The sequence below is a fragment of the Buteo buteo genome, chromosome 3 (genome assembly GCF_964188355.1).
Source record: "Buteo buteo chromosome 3, bButBut1.hap1.1, whole genome shotgun sequence".
NCBI lineage: Eukaryota > Metazoa > Chordata > Aves > Accipitriformes > Accipitridae > Buteo > Buteo buteo.
Genome location: NC_134173.1, coordinates 46,569,406 through 46,589,911, shown reverse-complemented (window position 1 = coordinate 46,589,911; position 20,506 = coordinate 46,569,406). Strand labels below are relative to the sequence as shown.

The following is a 20,506-nucleotide window of genomic DNA, read 5'->3' as shown; positions in this document are numbered from 1 at the left end:
TGCTGCAGCGGGGAGTGGGTGGGTGGGTTGGGGGGTGTTGGGGGGGGGCGTTGATGTTTTTGCCTGGCTGCAATGCGAGTGCCAGAGCCACCGGTTGAATTGGGCACAGTAACCATAGTAACGGCGAGTTTCCGGGACTCGGGGTGACAGGTTGACGGGATTACTCTTCAAAGCACTTGCTCCCTTGGGAGAGAAGACCTAAAGGAAGGGGATGGGAGTTAATTTAGCGCACACACTAGAGCAAGGGTCAGCAGTGGCAGGTCTCCGCTGGAGGGAAGCCTGCAGCAGCAATAAACAACTCCCTTTCAGCGGGAATTTGACTAGCACCGAAATCGCCGTAGGAGGCATTCAACAAAGAAAAATGGGGCTTGCGCACAAAAAGTGACACCGCTCCCTTCTAAGGGACAGTCGCGACCAACAGTGCCTGCATGTCTCAAACCTGAGTCTCTGCTTTGCCGTGGTGGCTTTACCCTGTTCTGCCATTCCTCCTTCCAGTACCGGGGCAGCCAGATGCGGCTGCGGAGGCTGGAAACGCCGAGTTGTGCCAGACCTGGAAGCGATGGGGAAGCGGCGGGGGGGAGGCAAGCGTGCTGGTGTGTATGATAGGAAGGGGTGTGGGACGACATGTTTGGATGGTGGGGCGACTGAGGCACGGACACGGCTGTAGTAAGAGGTGACCATGTAGAAGGAGGCAAGAGGGTGCTTGCACTGCTGTGTGAAGCAGGGGAGAAGGGAGGCACCGTGGTGGTGTAGGGGCAGGAGGGAAGGCTGTCATCTCCTAAGGTTCATTGCCTCATTGCTGTGAAGGTACCAGTGGGGTCTGAAATTAAGCTCTTTTTCAAAGTGCCGCCTTCTTGTGCACTGTCGTTTTAATTTCCTTGGACTTTGGCGAGCAAAGGGCTGCTCTCCGGTCTGCCCTTCTGGCGAGAGAGGTGCATGACAGCGCTGTCTCAACGTGTTAGTAATTTCTGGCTAATAAAACTTCCCTTTGGGCCACGGTTAACAATTAGACCAACGCTGAGGATCAGGCCCTGCCCAGCACCAGAAAAGCACAAGAGTAATTTAAAGCTGGTTTTGCAGTCTGTTCCTCCTAGTGCTGGATGGGAAGATTGAAACCACACACAGGCAAACATTTCTTATCTTCCCACGGCAGCTGATAGCCAACTGCAATTGCTCACACTGAGGCCCAGCTACACTCTCCCTGTCCGTTCCTGTAAATCAGTCAGAGAAGTCAGTGTCTACAATTTCCAAAAGCATCTTTGGAGGCTGCCAGGCCCCAGTGGTTCATGGAGGTAAGGATGGGGGACAGCTCCAGGATCTGACTGCTGGAAAACCTGGGTGGCCAGACCTCTACTCACAAGCAGTGAATGCTTCATGCCAAGTAACTTCTTTTACAATGGTTTTTTTCCCATAGTAGGAAGAAGACATACACATGCCTGGATGGGAGAAGTCAGATGTGTAGTCTGCAAGCCAAAAAGGCATAAATGTCACTGCGCCTTCCTCTGACCTGGCTTTCGGTCCTGTAAAAGCAAGTGGTGCAGGCAGAGATGTTTCACAACAAAAATACAGAGGCTGGAAAGGTAGATGTAATAGAATTGCTGACACAAGCATAATTATAGCACTGCAGAAAGGATAGATTTCTGAAAAATGTAATGTGGGAACAAGAGTATTTCTATTGCCTTCTGTTAGCTACTTAGAGGTGGCTGCAGGACTGTTTGTGTCTTCTTAACTGCAGCTCTTTTGCTACCTTTAGCCTGGTCCTTGCTTCCATTTCCCTTCCCACCAGAGATGCTTTGCAAAAATATGGGCAACTGCCTGAAATCTGGAGCAACTCTGTGCCAGGAACTTTTACCTAAACGAGTGGGAGGCTGAAAGCAGCTGCTCCAGGGTCTTGAAATGGGGAAACCTGGGTTCATCGATTCTTCGCTGTCACACTGTGCACGTCTTGGTTATCCTCCAGCCCTTCCAATTGCGAAATGCGAAAGAATCAGGTTAGAAAAGGAGCCTTAGTTGAAAGGCTTCATGTAAATGAGCATTTAATTATTATGAAACCACCTCAAAGAGCACAACTTCATTTCACCTGTCCCGCTTTGCCAGTACCTCGGCCTGAGAAAGCTGGCAGAATGAAGAGGACTTGTGCTGGGGAACACGGCAATTTGGGGGAACACGGCATCCAGGCTCAGGGCCCTGCTTAGCGCCAAGCAGCACGCACTGAACTGCGAGGGCGCCAGCCAGAGCTCTGCACACGCTGCGCGCAACGCTGGCCTTCCTTGCCATCCCTTCTTCCTTGCCAGCAACTGCATGAACAAAGCACATTTGCTTAAAAACCCTTCCTGCTTCTCCCCACCTCCAAAATACGGGGTGGGGGTGGTGGTGGTGGTGTGCACAGTCAAGAGGGACGCCTCGATTTCCTTTGCACTGCCAACCAAGAAAAAACCCCCGAGTTTACGCCTCCTCAGCTCTGGGGCTTTACCCAGGGGTTTAACTCGTTTTTCCAAAGGCGGCCAGGCTGCTCCCGCCCAGGCTTCCCCTTCCCACCCCGCAGGGCTCGGGCTACCGGGGACCCCGGGCCTGAGGGCCGAAGGCACCCCGCTGCCCTGCCCTGCCCTGCCCACCCGCACAGGCCCCGCGCCGCCTGGGTCCCCACGCGGGGACGTGTCCCCCCCACCCCCCGCCCCCGCGGGGGCCCGCACGCGGCGGCGGCGGCCACCGCTGCCGCGCGCCGCCCCGCCCCGCGCCGCGCCGGACCGCCGCCGCCCGCCGCGCCCCGCGCCGCTTTCCCACGGCCGGCGGCGCGCGGCCCCACCTCCCCCGCCGCCCGGCATCCAGCCGAGGGGGCGGAGCCCGGCGGCCGGCCGGAGCCAATTGGCTGAGGCCGGGGCGCCGGCGGCCAATGGGGGAGGCGGGGGCCGCGCGTGGCGGTGCTGGGCGGCGGGCGGCGGCGGGCGTGCTCTGCCCGGCTGCCTGCCTGCTGCCTGCCTGCGCTCCTCCTGCCTGCTGCCTGCCTGCCTGCCTGCTTGCCTGCCTGCCTGCCTGCCTGCCTGGCCGCCGGCCGGCCCGCCCGCGGCGGGTAGGAGGCGAGGCGTGGGAACGCCATGGGGGAGACGGGCGCCGGGCGAGGCGCGGGGCGCGCGCTGGGAGCCCTCCTCCCGCGCGCCGCCCGCCGCCTCCCCGACGGCCGCCCGCGCCCCGCCGCCGCCGCCGCCGCCATGAAGCGGGCGCACCCCGAGTACAGCTCGTCGGACAGCGAGGAGCTGGACGAGGCCGTCGAGGTGGAGAAGGAGAGCGCGGACGAGAATGGGTGAGCGCAGGCAGGGTGGGCGCCGCCAGGCGGCCCGGCGCCCCTTCCCTCCCCTCAGACCCCCGCCCCCCCCCCCCCCTCCGGGATGGCGCTGCCTGTGGTGACCGGTGTCCCGCTGCTCCCCGCAGGAACCTGAGCTCGGCCGCGGGCTCCATGTCTCCCTCCACCACCTCGCAGATCCTGGCTCGGAAGAGGCGTCGAGGGGTGAGTGCCTGCCGGCCGGCCGCGGCTCCCCTCAGCCCCGGCCCGCCCGCCCCCTGACCCCCCGCTTTCTGCCCTAGATCATCGAGAAGCGCCGCCGCGATCGCATCAACAACAGCCTGTCCGAGCTGAGGAGGCTGGTGCCCAGCGCCTTCGAGAAGCAGGTAGCGCCCAGAGACCCTCCCCACTGCCTCCCCCCCCCGTTGCCGGGAGAAAGGGTCGCCCCTCTTTAACGTCTCTGGTTCTGCCTTAAAAGTGTCCCGCTTCCCCTTCTCTCCTAGGGATCAGCCAAGCTGGAAAAAGCAGAGATTCTGCAGATGACTGTCGATCATCTGAAAATGCTGCATACAGCAGGAGGGAAAGGTAAAGTTCCGTGCCTGACGGGGGGTCAGCAGCCCTGCGGAGAGGCTGCCGAGAGAGGAGTGCGTTCCCTGGCGCTCAGTGCGCAGTGTGCTGTGGGAGTGCTTGGAGAAAGTGGATGGAACTCTCCTGTGTTTTGTCAGGAATTTGGGACTTTTCTTCTACTTGAGAAGATTTGCTGCATCGCTAGCACTGAAACATTTTACAGTGCTAGCTCCAGGTTGTTCGAGGGGAGAGCGATTACAAGTCTCTCTAGCCATATGTCACCACTGTGATGTGAATCGGCTTTTGGCAACTTGCAAAACACAAAGTTTTTGTTGTTGCCAAATGTTTATTTCTCTAACTTTCTGAAAGTTCAGAACAGAAACTAGAAAAAAAATACAGGATGAAATGACTAGTGAAGAGAATTAGCAAAAATGGTGAAAAGTGCTTTCAGGAAAAAAGTGTGTTGCCTGCAGAAGTCCCCTCTGATAAGTAAGGACTTGTGTTTCTAATGAATTTCACTGTGCTGTGGTTTTGCTTGCACTGGGGAGACGTGAAAAGAACAAAAGTACTTTCCTCCAGTGGCAGTATGCAATTTCAGTTTAAAAATGGCAGTCTGTGACTGGTCTTGGGACTTGCAGCATCACAGCACAGATATAAAAGAAAAGCTTGTTAGACAAAAAAAGAAAAAAAAACAACAAGGAGCTTGGCAGCTAATCTATGGTTGGGAATACTAACCACATCCAAGTGAAATATGCTTATAGGGGAGGGTGGAGTGGGGAGGCTACATGTAGACAATGACTAGAAAACAGCATCTTAACACTCCATTCTTTGTTCTTTTCTCTTAGGTTATTTTGATGCTCATGCTTTGGCTATGGACTATCGGAGTCTAGGGTTTCGAGAGTGCCTGGCTGAAGTTGCTCGATACCTTAGTATTATAGAGGGTCTGGATGCCTCCGATCCTCTGCGAGTTCGACTTGTGTCTCATCTCAATAACTACGCCTCTCAACGGGAAGCAGCAAGTAGTGCACACACTGGCATTGGACACATTCCCTGGGGCAGTGCCTTTGGACATCACCCTCACATATCTCACCCGTTGCTGCTGGCTCAAAATGGGCACGGTAATACCAGTACTACAGCATCTTCCACAGAACCGCATCACCAGACCAGAATTGCCGCCCCACATGCTGAAACTTCCTCACTCAGAGTGCCCCCAAATGGCAGCGTTGGACCAGTGCTCCCCGTGGTCACAACTACTACCAAACTGTCTCCTCCTCTTCTCTCCTCCATGGCATCTCTGTCTGCGTTCCCCTTTTCGTTTGGCTCCTTCCATCTGCTGTCCCCCAACGTGCTGAGCCCGTCTACACCAACGCAGTCAGCAACCCTTGGCAAACCATACAGACCATGGGGGACTGAGATTGGAGCCTTCTAAGAACTAACTCTTTAGTAAGGGTGGGGAAGCCTACAAACCTAGCTGAGCTGGGTTATGCCACGCTTAAAGTTGAAGTTCTTAATAACTGGGACAAAGGTACAGCTTCACCTTAACTAAGTTTGTCTAAAAACTGTCTCTTTGGATTTTTCTTTTTGTTTTCTATGTTTTTGTATTAGCAGGTTTGTTTGTTTTTTTTTTGAATAATTGCTGAAGTTGTCCAAAAATAAAATTACAATAGTGGTTGTTAACACTTGTGTTAGATCTGTGCTGAGCATTTAAATCACTTTTGTAAACAGTTTGTTTCAAATGTTTCATTTTTCCTGAGTACGTCAGACTGCCTTTTTATGAAGAGAGATCACCTATTACTGTTAGCAACGACCTAGTTTAGTTATTAATTTTTCCAAAATCACTCTTCTCAGCATTAACAAGCCGTGTTTTTGTTAGTATTTTGACATTGAGATGTTATATAAAGAATCACTCTTTTTTGTAAACTATATTTGAGTCTTATATTTCTGAAGAAAGCGTTGACAAATCAGATGGACCAGCTTAATCAGCTTTATCTAAGAGCCCAGTTTCTATTTCTTCTGCAGTGGTTTAGTATATTTGGTGGTCTTATTCTAGTCCCTAGTGGACATTTACTCACATCTCAGAACCACTACGCTACTTCCACCAAAAGGAGCAGTATGTGCTTTATAGCAAACTCCATAGAGTGGGGAGGGTGCAAAAGCTGAATTACACAGTATATTGGTGGTGGGTTGAGTTGCTGGGGAAATGAAGGGGGAAAAAAAAAAAGGTTGTCGCCTGCAGTAGTCTTCCAGCCAGAGCTGGTCATGTGCATATTCATTTCATAGGGCCAGATTCTGCTTTGAATTACAGTGGAGTAATAATTAGTCTATTACCCTGTATTCTTGGGTAACAGATCAGACTCTTTCCCTCTGTGGGCTTCAAATTTGCACCTGAAAGGAGTGATGCTGGCATTTAAATAGCCAATGGAATGGTACAGTGGGAACCCGTTCAGTGCATAGCCTTGTTGCTTAACAGATGTATCCTAACCGGTTGATTTTTCTATTGCGTTTTACTTTTAGGTGCAGTTCAGTGCCGCTCCTCATTTTGTAAGTGCTCTGCTGCATTCTTGTGTGCGTGAGAGTGTGTGCGTGTACATGTATATTTTGGTTGATTTCATGAGAATCTTAATCTGAACAGGTTTATCTAGTGAGTTCCACTGGACGGGGTTTGACTGCTCTTGTATTTGTGTTGTGGCTAAATAAAGGAGAAAGAACAAAGTATTTTAAATGACATGCTTGTCTGATATATATCAGTGGAGAATTCTGTGCCTCTGGGTATCACGGGAGGTGTTGAACAATTGCTACTTAATCCTGCTGTGGGCATTTGTATTTACTTCTTTCTCAAATATTATGGCATACTTAGCTACACTAGCTGAGTATGTAAAGAACCGCAGTGCCCCAGAATAACAGTGAAGGGAAGTAAAAAGTAGGATTCATTTTGCTGTCGCTTTTACTTGGCTGGCAGTGCGTGGGCAGACAGTGAAAACACCAGGGTTACTGCTAAAGAAGAGGTTAAAGCTGCACTGCACCCGAATATTCTTACTGATTTGTATTAATATTAAAAAGTGATCATGTTTACAAATGCAGAGTCCTGTCTAACTCATGAAATCCTATAGCTCTGTAGCAAAGTTTTGTACCTAACAGTCTGGTTTAGCTCACGTTCGGTGCATGAGTGCAGAATCTACCAAAGGTCTCTGACTGATCCTGTATTTGTTACTGAGTGGGTATTACTAGCATCTTACACTTTTTCTTGAAGTAACAACCTGAAAGGCTTACACGTAGGTAGATTTTCTCCAGATGTGGTCCATCCTACCTGCAAATCTCTACCTGCAGAACATCAACAACTTCTCCTGGAAGCACCTCATTTCTTTCCTGTGCATTTGAATTTATAGTACACTTGTGTTGGTAAATGGCACATCCTTGTCTGGTTTTAGCTCTGCCAGAATAGCAGAAAGAGCTTGGCCCTGTGGGAGCTGGGAGCTTTGTTTAAAGAGGGGCTTTTGGGCCAATTAAGGAGTGGCATTGATGAGAGGCTTTCTCGGAAGAAGGATTGCCGTGAGGCTGGAAAGAGTGGGAGGGCATTTAAGTGCGTAACCTTGTTTTGCCTTCCTCCCTAGGCTGTAGGGGACCACTGCTAGAAATGAAACGCAGAACACTCTGGGAGCTAGAAATACATAGGTGTTATTAAGAAGAGATTATAGAGCATAGTATTTCATGTAGAAACATGAAATAAGAGGCCATAAAATTCCAAATCCAGTTTCCTTTTCACAGTGTGTATTGTCTCCTGTTTAATTATGCTCTGCCCTGTCCCTAATAGGTTTTTATACCAAATTAACAACTCCTACCTAGAAGATTGCTATAGTGCATGCAACTATTCTTTAGATCTTTTAATAAATGGCAATGCTTCTCAGCCTTTTAATGGTTATTTCATTGACATTCAAATGACTTTGCCTGCCTCTAAATAGCTGGCTCTTTTGTGTGGAAAGACCCCTATAATTATTTTTGTCCCACTGTCCTACTCTTGAATGGACTTCAGAAGCAGGGAGTGCAATAAAAGTTTAGCTGCTGGTGTTTGTCTCTAATATCCACTGTCTTCTCTTTCCATTACCAATGGCAAAGGTATTAATGAGAAGTACTAATTTTATTCAACCTTTGCAGTAAGACTATATTAATTTTTAGAGACTCAAAATCTACTGATAGTTATTGTAGAAAGAGGTGAGCAAATTCTAGGAACTCACAAAACCTAGTAATTTGAATGGGAAAAGCATGGCCCAGAAGCTGAAGCACCTGGGTTGAAGTCCAGGGCTGTATTACTACTTGTGCTGCTAACTTAGTAAATCATGCTTGGCAATCACTTAATCCGTATCTGTTTTGTCAGCTGTAAAGAAGGGATGGCACTGCTTGTTCTCCTTTCATCAAGAGGCAGTGGTAGCTGGAAATTTTCTATATGAATGACAAATGTGGTTGTTTCTTAAAAAACTACACTTCTGAGATGTTCTGCTATTTTTATTTCCTATAGGATGCTAGGTTTCTAAAGACAAACTGAGAAAGGCAAAATAAGCATGCTTCTATAGACAACAGCTATCCCCTGAGCCCAAAACATGTGCTTGTTTACCCTATTGCAAAAGAGCAATTTAGGAGCACAACCTTAACCAGAGGGATGCTGGAGAAGAAAGGATATGCATATGTGACTTGATCCCATGACCCCCCAACTACCTCCAATTGCTTTGGATGCACTGCGTCTGTCCGGAAATCCTCAGGCTAAAGCTTTGTGTGGGATATAAGATGATGTGGTATTTCATATAAGCTAATATTATCTTCCTTTATCAAGGAAGCTGGATTTGAGTGCAGAATAAATTTAAGAGGCTGGTAAATGCTGCATAAACCCAGATACAAACCTTTGGAAATCCATTCTGTGCTTTGGCGTAAAGGAATAGCTCATGAAAGTGACATTTCATAGCTTTTGGAAAGAAGCTGTCAGTAGTTCTTGAGACAGTTTCCGTTCAGCGCTCCTGTCTTAACACTAGTAGCATGACAGAGTTTGTTAGGATCATGCTGAAGACCCCACGAATCCTGGCTGTTGCTCTCTTTACTCACACATCAGCATGTGAGTCCCCAGGTGAGAGTAGCCTTCCTAGGCGATTGCACTGTGGTGGGAAGCCTGCCAGTTTTTTTCTCCAGGGAACAAACAAGCCCAAGTGAGCACAGATAAACTGAAATCCTTCTTCCTGTTTTACATTGTGTGCATATTCACAAGCGCTTCTTGCCAGAAACTCCCAGTTTGGATCGTAACATACTCTATACAGAGCTGGAAGTCTGTAGTGAATAATGTGGAGGTCATGGGCTTTGTGCTGGAAGGCAACAAAAATGATTTACACAGCCCTTTTCTGAGGCCTTACATGAAAGGTTGCAGAGATGGGTTGTGGTACTTGTGACTCAGTACAGTAAGGCACAAATATGTCCACGTATTAACCAGCCTACCCGGCCTCGTAGAGCAGCGTGTGCTTTGCCTGTAACTGAATGTCTCTCTCTCCACTTGCCCAGCTTATAAATAAAAATTAGAACAGTCCCTTTCTTCTGGAGCCAGAAGGTGCAGGCATTGACTCATGCTTGCAATATAGTAGCTTGACTGCTGTAAGGAACGTTGAAATGCCAATGCCTAGTAAGATACAGATACCTGAAGGTGTCTTTTGGGAGTCTGAAGTGTTCATTTGGTGAAAGCTTTTATTAAGGAAGTGCTCGGGTATTACATGTTGTTCTCTCTTATTCCAGCTAGTCCCACGCAATTTTTTCTCTAGCAAATTCTACTAATTATTCACGCAGCTTGAAGGAGTGGACCAAACTGCCTTGCTTTGACTCGTGCTGCGTGCAGCCTGCCCAAGCCTTCCCAGCAGAGCAAAGTTCACAGAGGTTCTCTGCCAGCTGTTTTTTCTTTTTTCTTTAACACATCGTGTAACACAGCTGTGTAATGCAGGAAGGGCTTATCTAGGTGCTCAGAAGAGCTGAGCACTAGGGGCATTCTGCCCTGCTTATAGAGCCCTTAACCACATCACATTGCTTGGACCTTTTCAGAGCCTTTGACCAGGCTGCTTTCGTCAGGCGAAGCCTCCTGGAAAGGAAGGGGGGGTAGCTGGGGTCAGTTCTGCACGTCTTCTGCACTGCTGCTCTCCAGGGCAGCCTCAGCACAGGGAGACCTCTGCAGACCACTGTCTTCTCTCTGCGTTGGAAAGGCTTCTTGGAGCTTTCCAGGTGACTTGTATTTCTCCAAAGTAAGCTGTAAAATCTAGGCACAGACAGTAGTAACAGGTTAAACACCGACGGTCCGTGCGTTTCTCTGTTTCGCGCTGCTTTCACAGAAGAAAGGATGTTGGGAGCAGAAAAGCTGGTGGAACAGCTCTGCGAGAGAATGCCAGGGAACAGGAAGGAAGGCTGATGTGCAGGATCAGAGGAAAACTGAGGCTGTGAACAGATGAACGAAGAGTTGCATTGTTTGCATTGCCTGTTGCAAAAACATGGAAAAAAGTGAAGTCAGATGACAAAATAAGCTGCATGCAAGTATGTAAAGGATTCAGAGTGGGAAGGATAATACTCTTAGTATTCCTAATTTTGCTCAGTAAGCCAGAACCAGATGAGCAACATACAAAGACTGAGGCACATAATTTAAAACCAGTAAGGTGCTGAAACAATTGTGTGTGAATGTCTTTATCGAATGCGATGGGTCACCTCACTGGCTAGGGAGGAACCAGGGCTCAGATGGACTATCGCTGGTTGTAAGAATGCATCACAGCGTGATTTACTGATTGCATTTGTACAATCTGGTCAAGTGAGTGTAAGGAGGTCAAGGAATTAAACCACGGTCTGCACGAGAGGGGGCTTGTGACCCTACTTGACAGAGAACTTGATACATCAGGGTAACAGATATGAGCACCTAACGACTGGCAGCCGCTTCCACATATCCCTCAGCCTTCAGCAGCAGCTACCACCTTAGCTGCTGGTGCAGCCGCTTAGCTCCTGGATTTTGGTATGGTGTTTCTGGGCATGTGTGTCAGTATGAAGTCTCCTTCACCATCAGGTGAGTAGGGGCAGGTGCATGTTCCGACCAGTAGTGGAAAACTAGTTCTTCTAGTGAAAGTGAGTATGGAGCTCAACTCTGAGGTAAGGAACAACTGGCAGAGAGAATGCAGAGTTGCTAACTTGCTTCATGTTATATATCTGCTATTGATAGTGCAGACAATAACTTGGTCATACTGCTTCTTATTATCACCAAGCCTGTCTTCTTTAACAGAGAGGCCATTTCACAGAGAGGCTGAATTTCAATAACAGAAGATGAAACGAGTATAATCAGCATCTGTTGTTGTTCAGCGATGGTTATGTAAAAGTTTGTGGGGTTGGATCGTGGTTAAAAATGTAGCAAAGAGAACTGAAGTGTGTGCTGCAGGAACTCTTACATGCTACACAGAAGGTAGATCTATTTTTTACTTCATCAGGAAAACGTCAATGTGATTGAACAATGTTCTCTGTATAATGTAGATGCCTAACTGTCTGTAGATTGCCCCTTTGAATTTCTCTGGGATTCATTGCGTCTTCTGTTAAGAGGAAATTATCAACAACAAGAGGAAATCCTGTACTAGTACTGAATAGTCCTTATTTTAAAGGTACTTCCCTTCTTGTGGGAATTGTATATAATCAGAACAACACTCCATAAAACAGACGAATTATTTTAGAAGGAGACGGGTCAGCCTTTTATTTAAAAGGTCTGACGTTATTGAACATAAGAAAATCAATTGTTAGAGTGGATGACATTCTTCCATGAGCTGCCTGTGCTTCCCAAAGGTGGGGCAAAGTTTAAGGCATTGGTCACAGGAAATTTGGGTTCCTTGGAGACTTTCATGTTTTCTGGAGCACGCGATGACAAAATTACTCTTTTTCTTCCTAAAAATAGCACCAGGAATAATAATGATTAAACTTTACCCTGTTAAGAATTGGAGTAGGTGGAGATGTGAATGGTGCACATACCTGTTGAACAAAAATGTCCATTAAGTTGGTGTTGACAGGGATAAGGTGCATTAGTCAGCAGTGTGTTGTAAAGGACATGCAAACAGAAAGAGCAGCTCTTTTGACGACAAGCCCTTCCTTTCCCTTAGGTTTCTGAGATCTGGCCCTCTGTACTTCAGTTCCAGCTGCACAGACCTCTTCCACCGCATAAACCAGTACGGGTTGAGCAAGGGGCAGGTGCAGCCCCCACCTGAAGCCAGGAGCTGAACTGCCACGTGGCCACAACTGTGTCCCAAGATTTGGGGCACCAAATCAACCAAGCACACCAAGAGGCGTGACTGTAGATCTAAAGCTAAATGGTTGTCACTCCCTCACCTGTTAAATCTGTGCCTGTTTCAAAGGAGAGGATTGAAATCCCACGTACCTGCCCCAGCCCAACCAGCCATGAAGCTGTGAGAGCCCTGAATGAATCAGATACTCACTGAAAGAAGTTAAAGCAAAATCTGTCATGAGGCTTTAAAAAAACTTTGGGTAGTTGTTGTTTTAGGTAACAAATGTTGTCCAATTTTTATCTCCTCTCTGGGAAGGAAGACTCCCTGCTTCTTCATGGTGCTGACAGAGGTCTGCAGGACTCTTTACACAGCCCCCTCAGGCCCGACCTCATCCTGCCAGTTAACAAGCTAAAGCCTCGTTTTCCGTCCCTGCAGCACAGCAACATCCCAGGCTGAAAGCACGGCTTCAGTGACAGGGCTGGCTGAGAGCCACAGGGGCCCAAGACTGGGAATTCCCATGGACTGCCCCCAGGGACAAAGCTGAAGGAGTGACGCATCAGGTTTCCGGGTAGAAAAATCCCTGCTTTGCTTTTTTTTTTTTTTAACAGCATCAGTATCCTCATAATGTGCTAGCCAGACAGTCTGACTTTATGCATTTTTTAAGCAAAAAGGGAGCAATAATGAAATTATTCTCTAGTTTTTATTTTGGCTGTATACTTCTTAATGAAGAAAAAAAAAGGTTCAAAATCCCTTCTTATTGCCAGGTCAGCTGCTAGGAAGTGGAGCTTTCCCTCCATACTATTTTCATTGCCTTGCGTGAGATAGAAACCCAGTCTGTATCAAACAGTTGCTGAGAAAGCTATGATTCAAGCTTTATATAATGAAATACTTTTTATACCAGAGTCTATTGGGAAACAGCCTGTTCAGCTCAGCTATCTGCATGGCGTTAACTTTTATAACCCAAAACTCCCATCAGAAAGGAGATTTTTATGAGATTGTATTTGACACTCCCCAAACAATGTTCCTTTAATAACTACGTCTGACTGACTGAAAAAGGCTAGAGAAGACTTTGCCAGGGGCTAGTGCCACCTCAGATTTAATTTTTTGGCGACAGTGTCTGCTCCTCACTTGTTTGTACTAGAAGAACTGTTGCAACACTGCTGTTAATCCCATGGGACAGTGAGAGATGATGAAGATAAATTTGTATACAGAACTTGTACCCAGCATCTAGCCTCACTTTGTTTCAAGATTGCAGAAGCTGCAGAGTAAAATGTGTTCCAGGGTGTCATGGTTTAACCCCAGCCAGCAACTAAACCCCACACAGCCTCTTGCTCACTCCCCTCTGGTGAGGTGGGGGAGAGAATTGGAAGAAAAAAAAGTGAGAAAACTCGTGGGTTGAGATAAAGACAGTTTAATAGGTCAGGCAAAAGCCACGTGCGCAAGCAAAGCAAAACCAGGAATTCATTCACCACTTCCCATGGGCAGGCAGGTGTTCGGCCATCTCCAGGAAAGCAGGGCTCCATCACCCAGAATGGTGACTTGGGAAGACAAATGCCATCACACTGAACATCCCCCCTTTCTTCTTCTTTCCCCCAGCTGTATATGCTGAGCGTGACGTCCTGTGGTCTGGCATATCCCTGTGGTCAGCTGGGGTCAGCTGTCCCAGCTGTGTCCCCCCCAACTCCTTGTGCCCCCCCAGCCTCCTCGCTGGTGGGGTGGGGTGAGGAGCAGAAAAGGCCTTGGCTCTGTGTAAGGGCTGCTCAGCAGTAATGAAAATACCCCTGTGTTATCAACACTGTTCCCAGCACAAATCCAAACCATAGCCCTATACCAGGTACTGTGAAGAAAATTAACTCTATCCCAGCCAAAACCAGCACACAGGGGAGCGGGTAGGGCAGAGGGGAAAAGTTGAGACCCCTTCTATGTTGAAGCCTGATTCTAAAGAGGAGGTTTTTATTAATAAGCCTCCTTCTCCCTATCCCCAGGGCTTTTCAGTCTGAGCACTACTACATTGGTCCCCCAAAGTTAAGTGATATTTGCAATGTCCTGTGGAGGTGTAGCAGTAAATTCTGGGTAGGGTGTTAGACTCAGAAAGTTGAAAATCAAATAGTTGATTGAGTTGCTTGGCTGAGGTGTTGCAGACTGGGTTGTTTTTTTTCTTCAGGACTTCTGCAGCAGTTCCGGGATTAAAGCACAGCTGCCCTTGACATTCTGGAAGCTGCAGCGGGTGAGTACTTCACATCAGACTGAGCTACTTCCCATGCCAGAGTTTCAGGCAATGAGAAGCACCAGGAACATTTAGGAAGCCTTTTCCTAGTCTCCTACAGGTCTTAAACAAATGGAAGCAAAAAAACCCCCCAAACAATCCAGTTCCCACAGTACTTTTCAGTATCCTTAACTGAAAGACTGTATTTCACATTTCGAAGTCTCCTAACACATTCAACTATTTCAGCAACAACTAGACCCCTTCACTACTCCCTGATGAAAGAAAATCCAGCCAGTGGTTGGAATGAAACAGATTTCTTAGGCAACATTAATACTCCCCTTAGATGTGTTTTTGTGTGTTTGACTTCACAACTCAACATTGTATTTTTAACACAGTCTTTTGTGTATAATGTACTAGGTCTTAAATAAATTATTTGAAGGCACAGCTTCCCTTATGGTATCTCAGATCATCATGTGCATAGTTCATCAGCAGGGCTGAAGGTCTTGGATTTGCTGCTTAGACCCCTTCAACTGGGAGGGATAATTGGTGACATGTAGGTTATCTTCATGTGGACCAGATCTAGAGAAGAGTGGGTTTAGCAGGGAGAAAAGTATCCATTTGAGGAGCTCCGTGTCAGGATGATGGTGGGGGATGCACAGCTGAAGGCTCTGTTGAGATGGCATAGATTGCCAGTGTGGCACTGGGTCACGGTAGGGACATGGGGAGGTGCAAGCTTGGATCCCAGTGGAAAATCTTGTAGTGATAAAAATGTCTAGGATGTGAAAATTGGCAGTTAGAGTGCAGCTTTGGGAGGAATTAAAGGCATGAAAGGAAACTGGTTGGGACTGTGGAAAGAGGTTAAGGTTGAGGAAAGGCTCGTGTGTGAAGGGAGAGGATACTCCCCACAATCTTCCTCATTTGCCAGAAGTGTCATGGTGGTTACCAACCCTGCATGACTCATCAGTAACTTGGACATGAGAGGTAGGATCACCATCAGCTGGGCTGGACCTTTATTCCAGCTGAAGTTGCCTCTATTCATGAAATGAACATAATTACCTGGATGAGAAGCTGGCAATAAAACATAGCTCCTTTTGCACAAGGTGGCCCAGAACCTGAATTGCCACAGACACAGCTGTGCTCTTACAGTCTTCCCTGAGCACAAGCAGTACTGTAGTAGATTATTTTTCCCCTGAATAATTGCTTGTTTGCCTTCTGTTGCCTCTTGTCGTGGTTTAACCCCAGCCAGCAATTGAGCACCACACAGCTGCTCACTCACTTCCTCCCACCCAGTGGGATGGGGGAGAGAATCTGAAGGAAAAGGTAAAACTTGTGGGTCGAGACAAGAACAGTTTAATAGAACAGAAAGGAAGAAACTAATAATGAAGATAATAACAATAGCAAAATGACCATAATAATAAAAGGATTGGAATACACAAAACAAGTGATGCACAATGCAATTGCTCACTACTCGCTGACCGATGCCCAGTTAGTTCCCAAGCAGCAATCAGCCGCCCAGGCCAACTCCCCCTGCCCCGTTTATATACTGGCCATGACATCACATGGTCTGGAATACCCCTTTGGCCACTTTGGGTCAGGTGCCCTGGCTGTGTCCTGTGCCAACTTCTTGTGCCCCTCCAGCTCTCTCGCTGGCTGAGCATGAGAAGCTGAAAAATCCTTGACTTTAGTCTAAACACTACTGAGCAACAACTGAAAACATCAGTGTTACCAACATTCTTCACATACTGAATCCAAAACATAACACTCTACCAGCTACTAGAAAGAAAATGATCTCTATCCCAGCTGAAACCAGGACACCTCTGTAGTTCTGCTGCCTGATACCAGGAACAATCACAAATATGTAGTGCTAAATAAACAGCTAGATGCTTCAGCAAAGCCTTTGTGCCTACACATGGCTCAGTTGCTTCAAATAGCCAATCTGTACCTTGGAGTGATGGCAAGATCCTATTCAAAAAAGGAACAAGGAGCCCTTATAACCTTGGGCAAGTGGTCTCCTCATGATGATGTCAGGAAAAAAAATCGTAATTTGGACAGGAGGCTTGTTTAGGGATCCTCCATAAGGAAAGAAACACTATATCTCTTTAGAGCAGGAAGGAAAAGTCTTTTCTGGAGGACATACAAAAATATGTCAGTTGTGTCTCTTCTTAGGGAGTGTACAGAGAACCCATGACAGATGAGTGTCTCTGGAACAATTTTGGTTTATGCTCTGGCTTTCACAAGACAGAGGAGGAAGGCTGTGAGGCAGCAGAGCAATTGCTGTATTCAGTGGCGTGGCCCGTGGGAGCGAAGGAGCGCCGTTTGGGGTGGGGGTGCTGGCTGCACAATAGAGATGGAGCTGTTTGGGGAACACTTCCATAAGATTTTATGAGAGAGAGAAAATAGGTGCCTATAGAAATAACTTTTACAACTCTGTTGATTTAAAAGAGAATGAGAGTGCAATGAGGGTGCTTTTGTTCCAGGAGGGGACTTTATAGGATGTATTGTCTCCTGATGTCTCTGTGGCTTTCTGCAGGTTGGGGCGCAGTGGGCTGACTCCCCTTGGTTTTCCTTCCTGTCCCTCTAAGGCCAGCAACTGTGGCTGGGCTCAGTTCTAACATGTAGGGCACAAGGGAAGGAGGAGTTCCTTCAAAAAAAGAAATGAAAACAAAACCAAACCTGTGCAGAGGCTTGGCATGATGGGTAATAATTGAATGTTTCATCCTGCTGTCTTCACGGGCATGAGATCCGTCTTGCAGTCCAAGAGTGCCTTTTCTTCCTGGGACCTGTGGGACCAAGTATTATGTGGTCAAAACTGCAAAATAGTAATTTCAGTGCCACTGAGTCCTGGGAGATCCCTTACAGAAAATGATCTAGTGTCAGAAAATATCTTTCTGCTCTGAAGCTGTACTGGCATCTCTCTGGAGCGAGAGCGTTACACTCCTGCAAATGCCTATTCCAGGTGAGATGTTATGTTTATGCTCTGTTGAAATAGTCACTATTAATAGGTTTGAATTAACTGTTATTAAAAAATGAGAAAACAGTACGGGGAAGCCCAGTCTGAAAAGTGAAATGCGGTGAGCGCACTGAACTGTCAGAGTCCTACAGGCTCACATACAAGCATACCTAAAAAGTAACAGCAGTTGCAGGCATCACTGCAAGTCCTCCCTCCTGGGCCCTGAACTTTCTCCTATAATCTCAGCGATAACGCAGCCTGCGCATCACATGCAAGGGATGACACAGTGTGACCTTAACGACACGCATGCCTCTAAGGTGTTCAGATGAGCAGGGAAGGAGCAGCGCTACAATTTTCTTCCTAACAGATGCTTCATTCTGGACAAATCGTTGAAGAAGTGAGATATGATTCAAACCACATATACTGCTGGTACTGAAAACGAACCAGGCCACTGACTTTTAAGAGGCAGCGATGTCTTGACTAGAGAGGAAACTTGATGGCAAAGCACAGCAGTTCTGGCTGGAGAATTTGCATCAGCCACCGACAGCTCTCATGTTGCTAAACTGCCAGAAAGTAAGCCCATGCTTCTGGCAGGGAATGTTTGCCATCTACTTCCCTCTGTTGACTGAGTTACTGTAGTACACTAAACGTGGGTAAATCGAAGGCAAATCTCACAGACAATGAAGTGAGGTTGAAAGGCAGACAATAGGCCAGATTCCTGGTATTCGTGAGCTGGTGGAGCTTTGCTTAAAATATTGCCATGGCTGAGGATTGGCCCACTTTTTGCTCTTAGTTTAAGCAGCCCTCTTTATATAAAGCCATGCTCTCAAAAAGAAAAGATGTGTCTTATTTGTACACACTTTTGCAGGTGCTTCATCTTTTTTATGTCTAAATAATTACACCCCAACCTAAACTTTTCTTTGCATCAAACTGTCAGTCATTGCTGGCACTTGGCATAAAATCGGGGGGGAAATGAAGGAGAACTACAGTTTTCTTGTTCCAACGCTGCTTTTAAAACAACAGCTTCGTATTAGTCACCACAGCTACTAAATGCGGGCAGCGGTTCAGGAGAGCTTTCCAAGAGTATTGCTTTCTGTCACTGAAAAGTTGGTAAATTCACACGGGCTGGTAGGCTCAGTTTCCAGTCCTTCATGGAGTGCTATGGAAATGTAATATGCATTATAGAGAGATACCTTTATTAAAGCCTAACAGCTCATTTGCACTGGAGTCAAACTGCATACTATCTATCATCCTGTCCTGCTCTGCCTTGACCACAGAGTATACATTTCACTCTTCTGGGCGGGGAGAAATGGCAGCAGTGACTCATGTTTGACACTCATGTCATTTGACATGAAAACCATTTCCACTGGAGACTTGCAAGACCCTGGCTTGCAGTTTCTTTTGTTTTCTGACTACTTCTCTGGCATCCTCCTACGTGACATTGTGTTTGAAAATGCTAAAAGCGATGCTCAGTCAGCATAATATCTACACGATTTATTTTCTGCTGACAGAAGAGTGTTACTCAAAGGGGCTTCAGCTCTCTGTAAAGCACCCCTCAAACTTGAACAGATTTATGTTTTCACTGGTTGCCTGAGACGCACTGCAAAACAGCATGTCTGTGCCCAGCAACAGATTTTATCCGTGACAAAGGCACCTTCATGGCCTTGACACAATCCTTCCCCAGGGCCTATCGGTGGCTTTGAGGTGTCCCCTGAATTGGTTAAAAGAGCACCATAAGCTCTGCGATATCTTTTGAGAAGTAAGCTGAAGTGCCCCGTAACCTCCTGGACACGTTGTTGCAGCTCACCCCGTGCTGAGATGCTACTGCCTGGGAGAGAGCTTAGAAACACTGTGGATCTCTTTAAGACAGTAAATCTGTTAAAGCTTTTTGACAACAAGATGTGATCATCTGCCCATCTGCAGAATATATTGGCTGGCCACCACATGGTAGTTGTCAAAAATAGCCATGGGATCTCCTGAACGTGCCAAGGAATGCTGCAGCTCTTGCTTGGTGGCCTTTGATCAGAGGTACCAGCTCATGATTTGCTTGGCTCTGTTCAGCAAATACATGTTTTAGGACTCTGCTTTAACTGTTATCGCCAGGCATCATTTGTTGTTACTTCAGGCCTGCTCTGGTACATACAACTACCAGCAGATTTGCTCAAAGGTCAGTCATTTTTTAACACTGGGATGAACCAGATTCTTCCTTCATTTGGCTCTTACCTGGTGCTGTGCTCACTTGGCGTATCCTGCCAGAATCCTAAATAATCCTAAATGATGTGGGATCACTACTGAGCTCTCCTATTCCTGGCAGGTTCTTCTGGTTCCCTCAAAGGCTCTGGGTGATGGGCCACTGGGAGCACGCCCAAAACCATGTATCATTAAATCAAGTGAGCATAAAGGTTCTATCATTTATATCTCTCCCCAAAAGGGCTGATAAAGAAACTCCTCTTTGGGGTGGATTAAAATAGATATAAGTGATCTTGGCAGTCATCTTCACACATGCCTAACTACAACCTATACAATATGTCCTTGACTTTAGGTTTAGCATCTAACATGATGGGAGAATTAGATAGGATGCACAGGGCTGTGGCTTGACTTTCTACTTTGAGGATAGGTTGATTTGTGACTGAGAGTTACGGTAAAGCAGGCAAGCTCCTCCCTGCATTTCTTCCTGCTGTCAACATGAGATCAGTGTTGCCTGCATCCAGCACACGAGGACTTGCTCTTAATACAAGCCACTGCTTAGGTACTTTATTGAGATGTAGAGTCTGTTATTGTTTGTATGTCTTGTACCAAACCTACTATTCTGATGGCTTTATTAATAACACAACAAGAATTGACAAACTCATGAGAGCTCTGGCAAGCAGGAAGGCAGGAAGGTAGCCCAACCAGAAAGTTCATCTGTGTCAGAGAATGGAGAGATGCAGCTCCTGAGCTGAGTCTCACATGGGGTCACAGGTACTTACCAGGTAACTTTTTTTTCTTTGTAGGAAGGCAAAGAGAGTGTTTCTTTTGCTGATGCTACTTTTTTCAGTTTGCAGTCAGATACAGGTACTGTTTGGATACACGTGATGAATGAATGGTTGCCATAGTCCCAGATCAACAGCAATGTACTTTCCTTATTAGGGAAAATTATGCCATGGTGTCTAGATAAAAAGCAGATGTTGTCTGAAGGGCCATAGTATGTGCCTTTTCTTATTTACTCAAGTGACTCTAAATGTTTCCTTTCTACAATGACT

General features: G+C 47.0%; 1 protein-coding gene across 1 annotated transcript; it reads left to right on the top strand.

The window, feature by feature from the left end:
• Window positions 1-2,940: 2,940 nt before the first annotated feature.
• Window positions 2,941-6,864, top strand: HEY1 (hes related family bHLH transcription factor with YRPW motif 1). The gene is made up of 5 exons (XM_075024357.1): window positions 2,941-3,301; window positions 3,430-3,505; window positions 3,583-3,666; window positions 3,784-3,865; window positions 4,693-6,864. Exons 1-5 carry the CDS (start codon window positions 3,096-3,098, stop codon window positions 5,274-5,276), a joined length of 1,032 nt encoding a protein of 343 aa, XP_074880458.1. The 5' UTR covers window positions 2,941-3,095; the 3' UTR covers window positions 5,277-6,864.
• The last annotated feature ends 13,642 nt before the right edge of the window (window positions 6,865-20,506 follow it).

Bases quoted from the DNA above. Each gene is read 5' to 3' on its own strand.
- HEY1 (XM_075024357.1), top strand. From the start codon at position 3,096: ATGGGGGAGACGGGCGCCGGGCGAGGCGCGGGGCGCGCGCTGGGAGCC. The intron at 3,302-3,429 runs GTGAGCGCAGGC...TGCTCCCCGCAG, and splicing joins GAGAGCGCGGACGAGAATGG to GAACCTGAGCTCGGCCGCGG. The intron at 3,667-3,783 runs GTAGCGCCCAGA...CTTCTCTCCTAG, and splicing joins CCAGCGCCTTCGAGAAGCAG to GGATCAGCCAAGCTGGAAAA.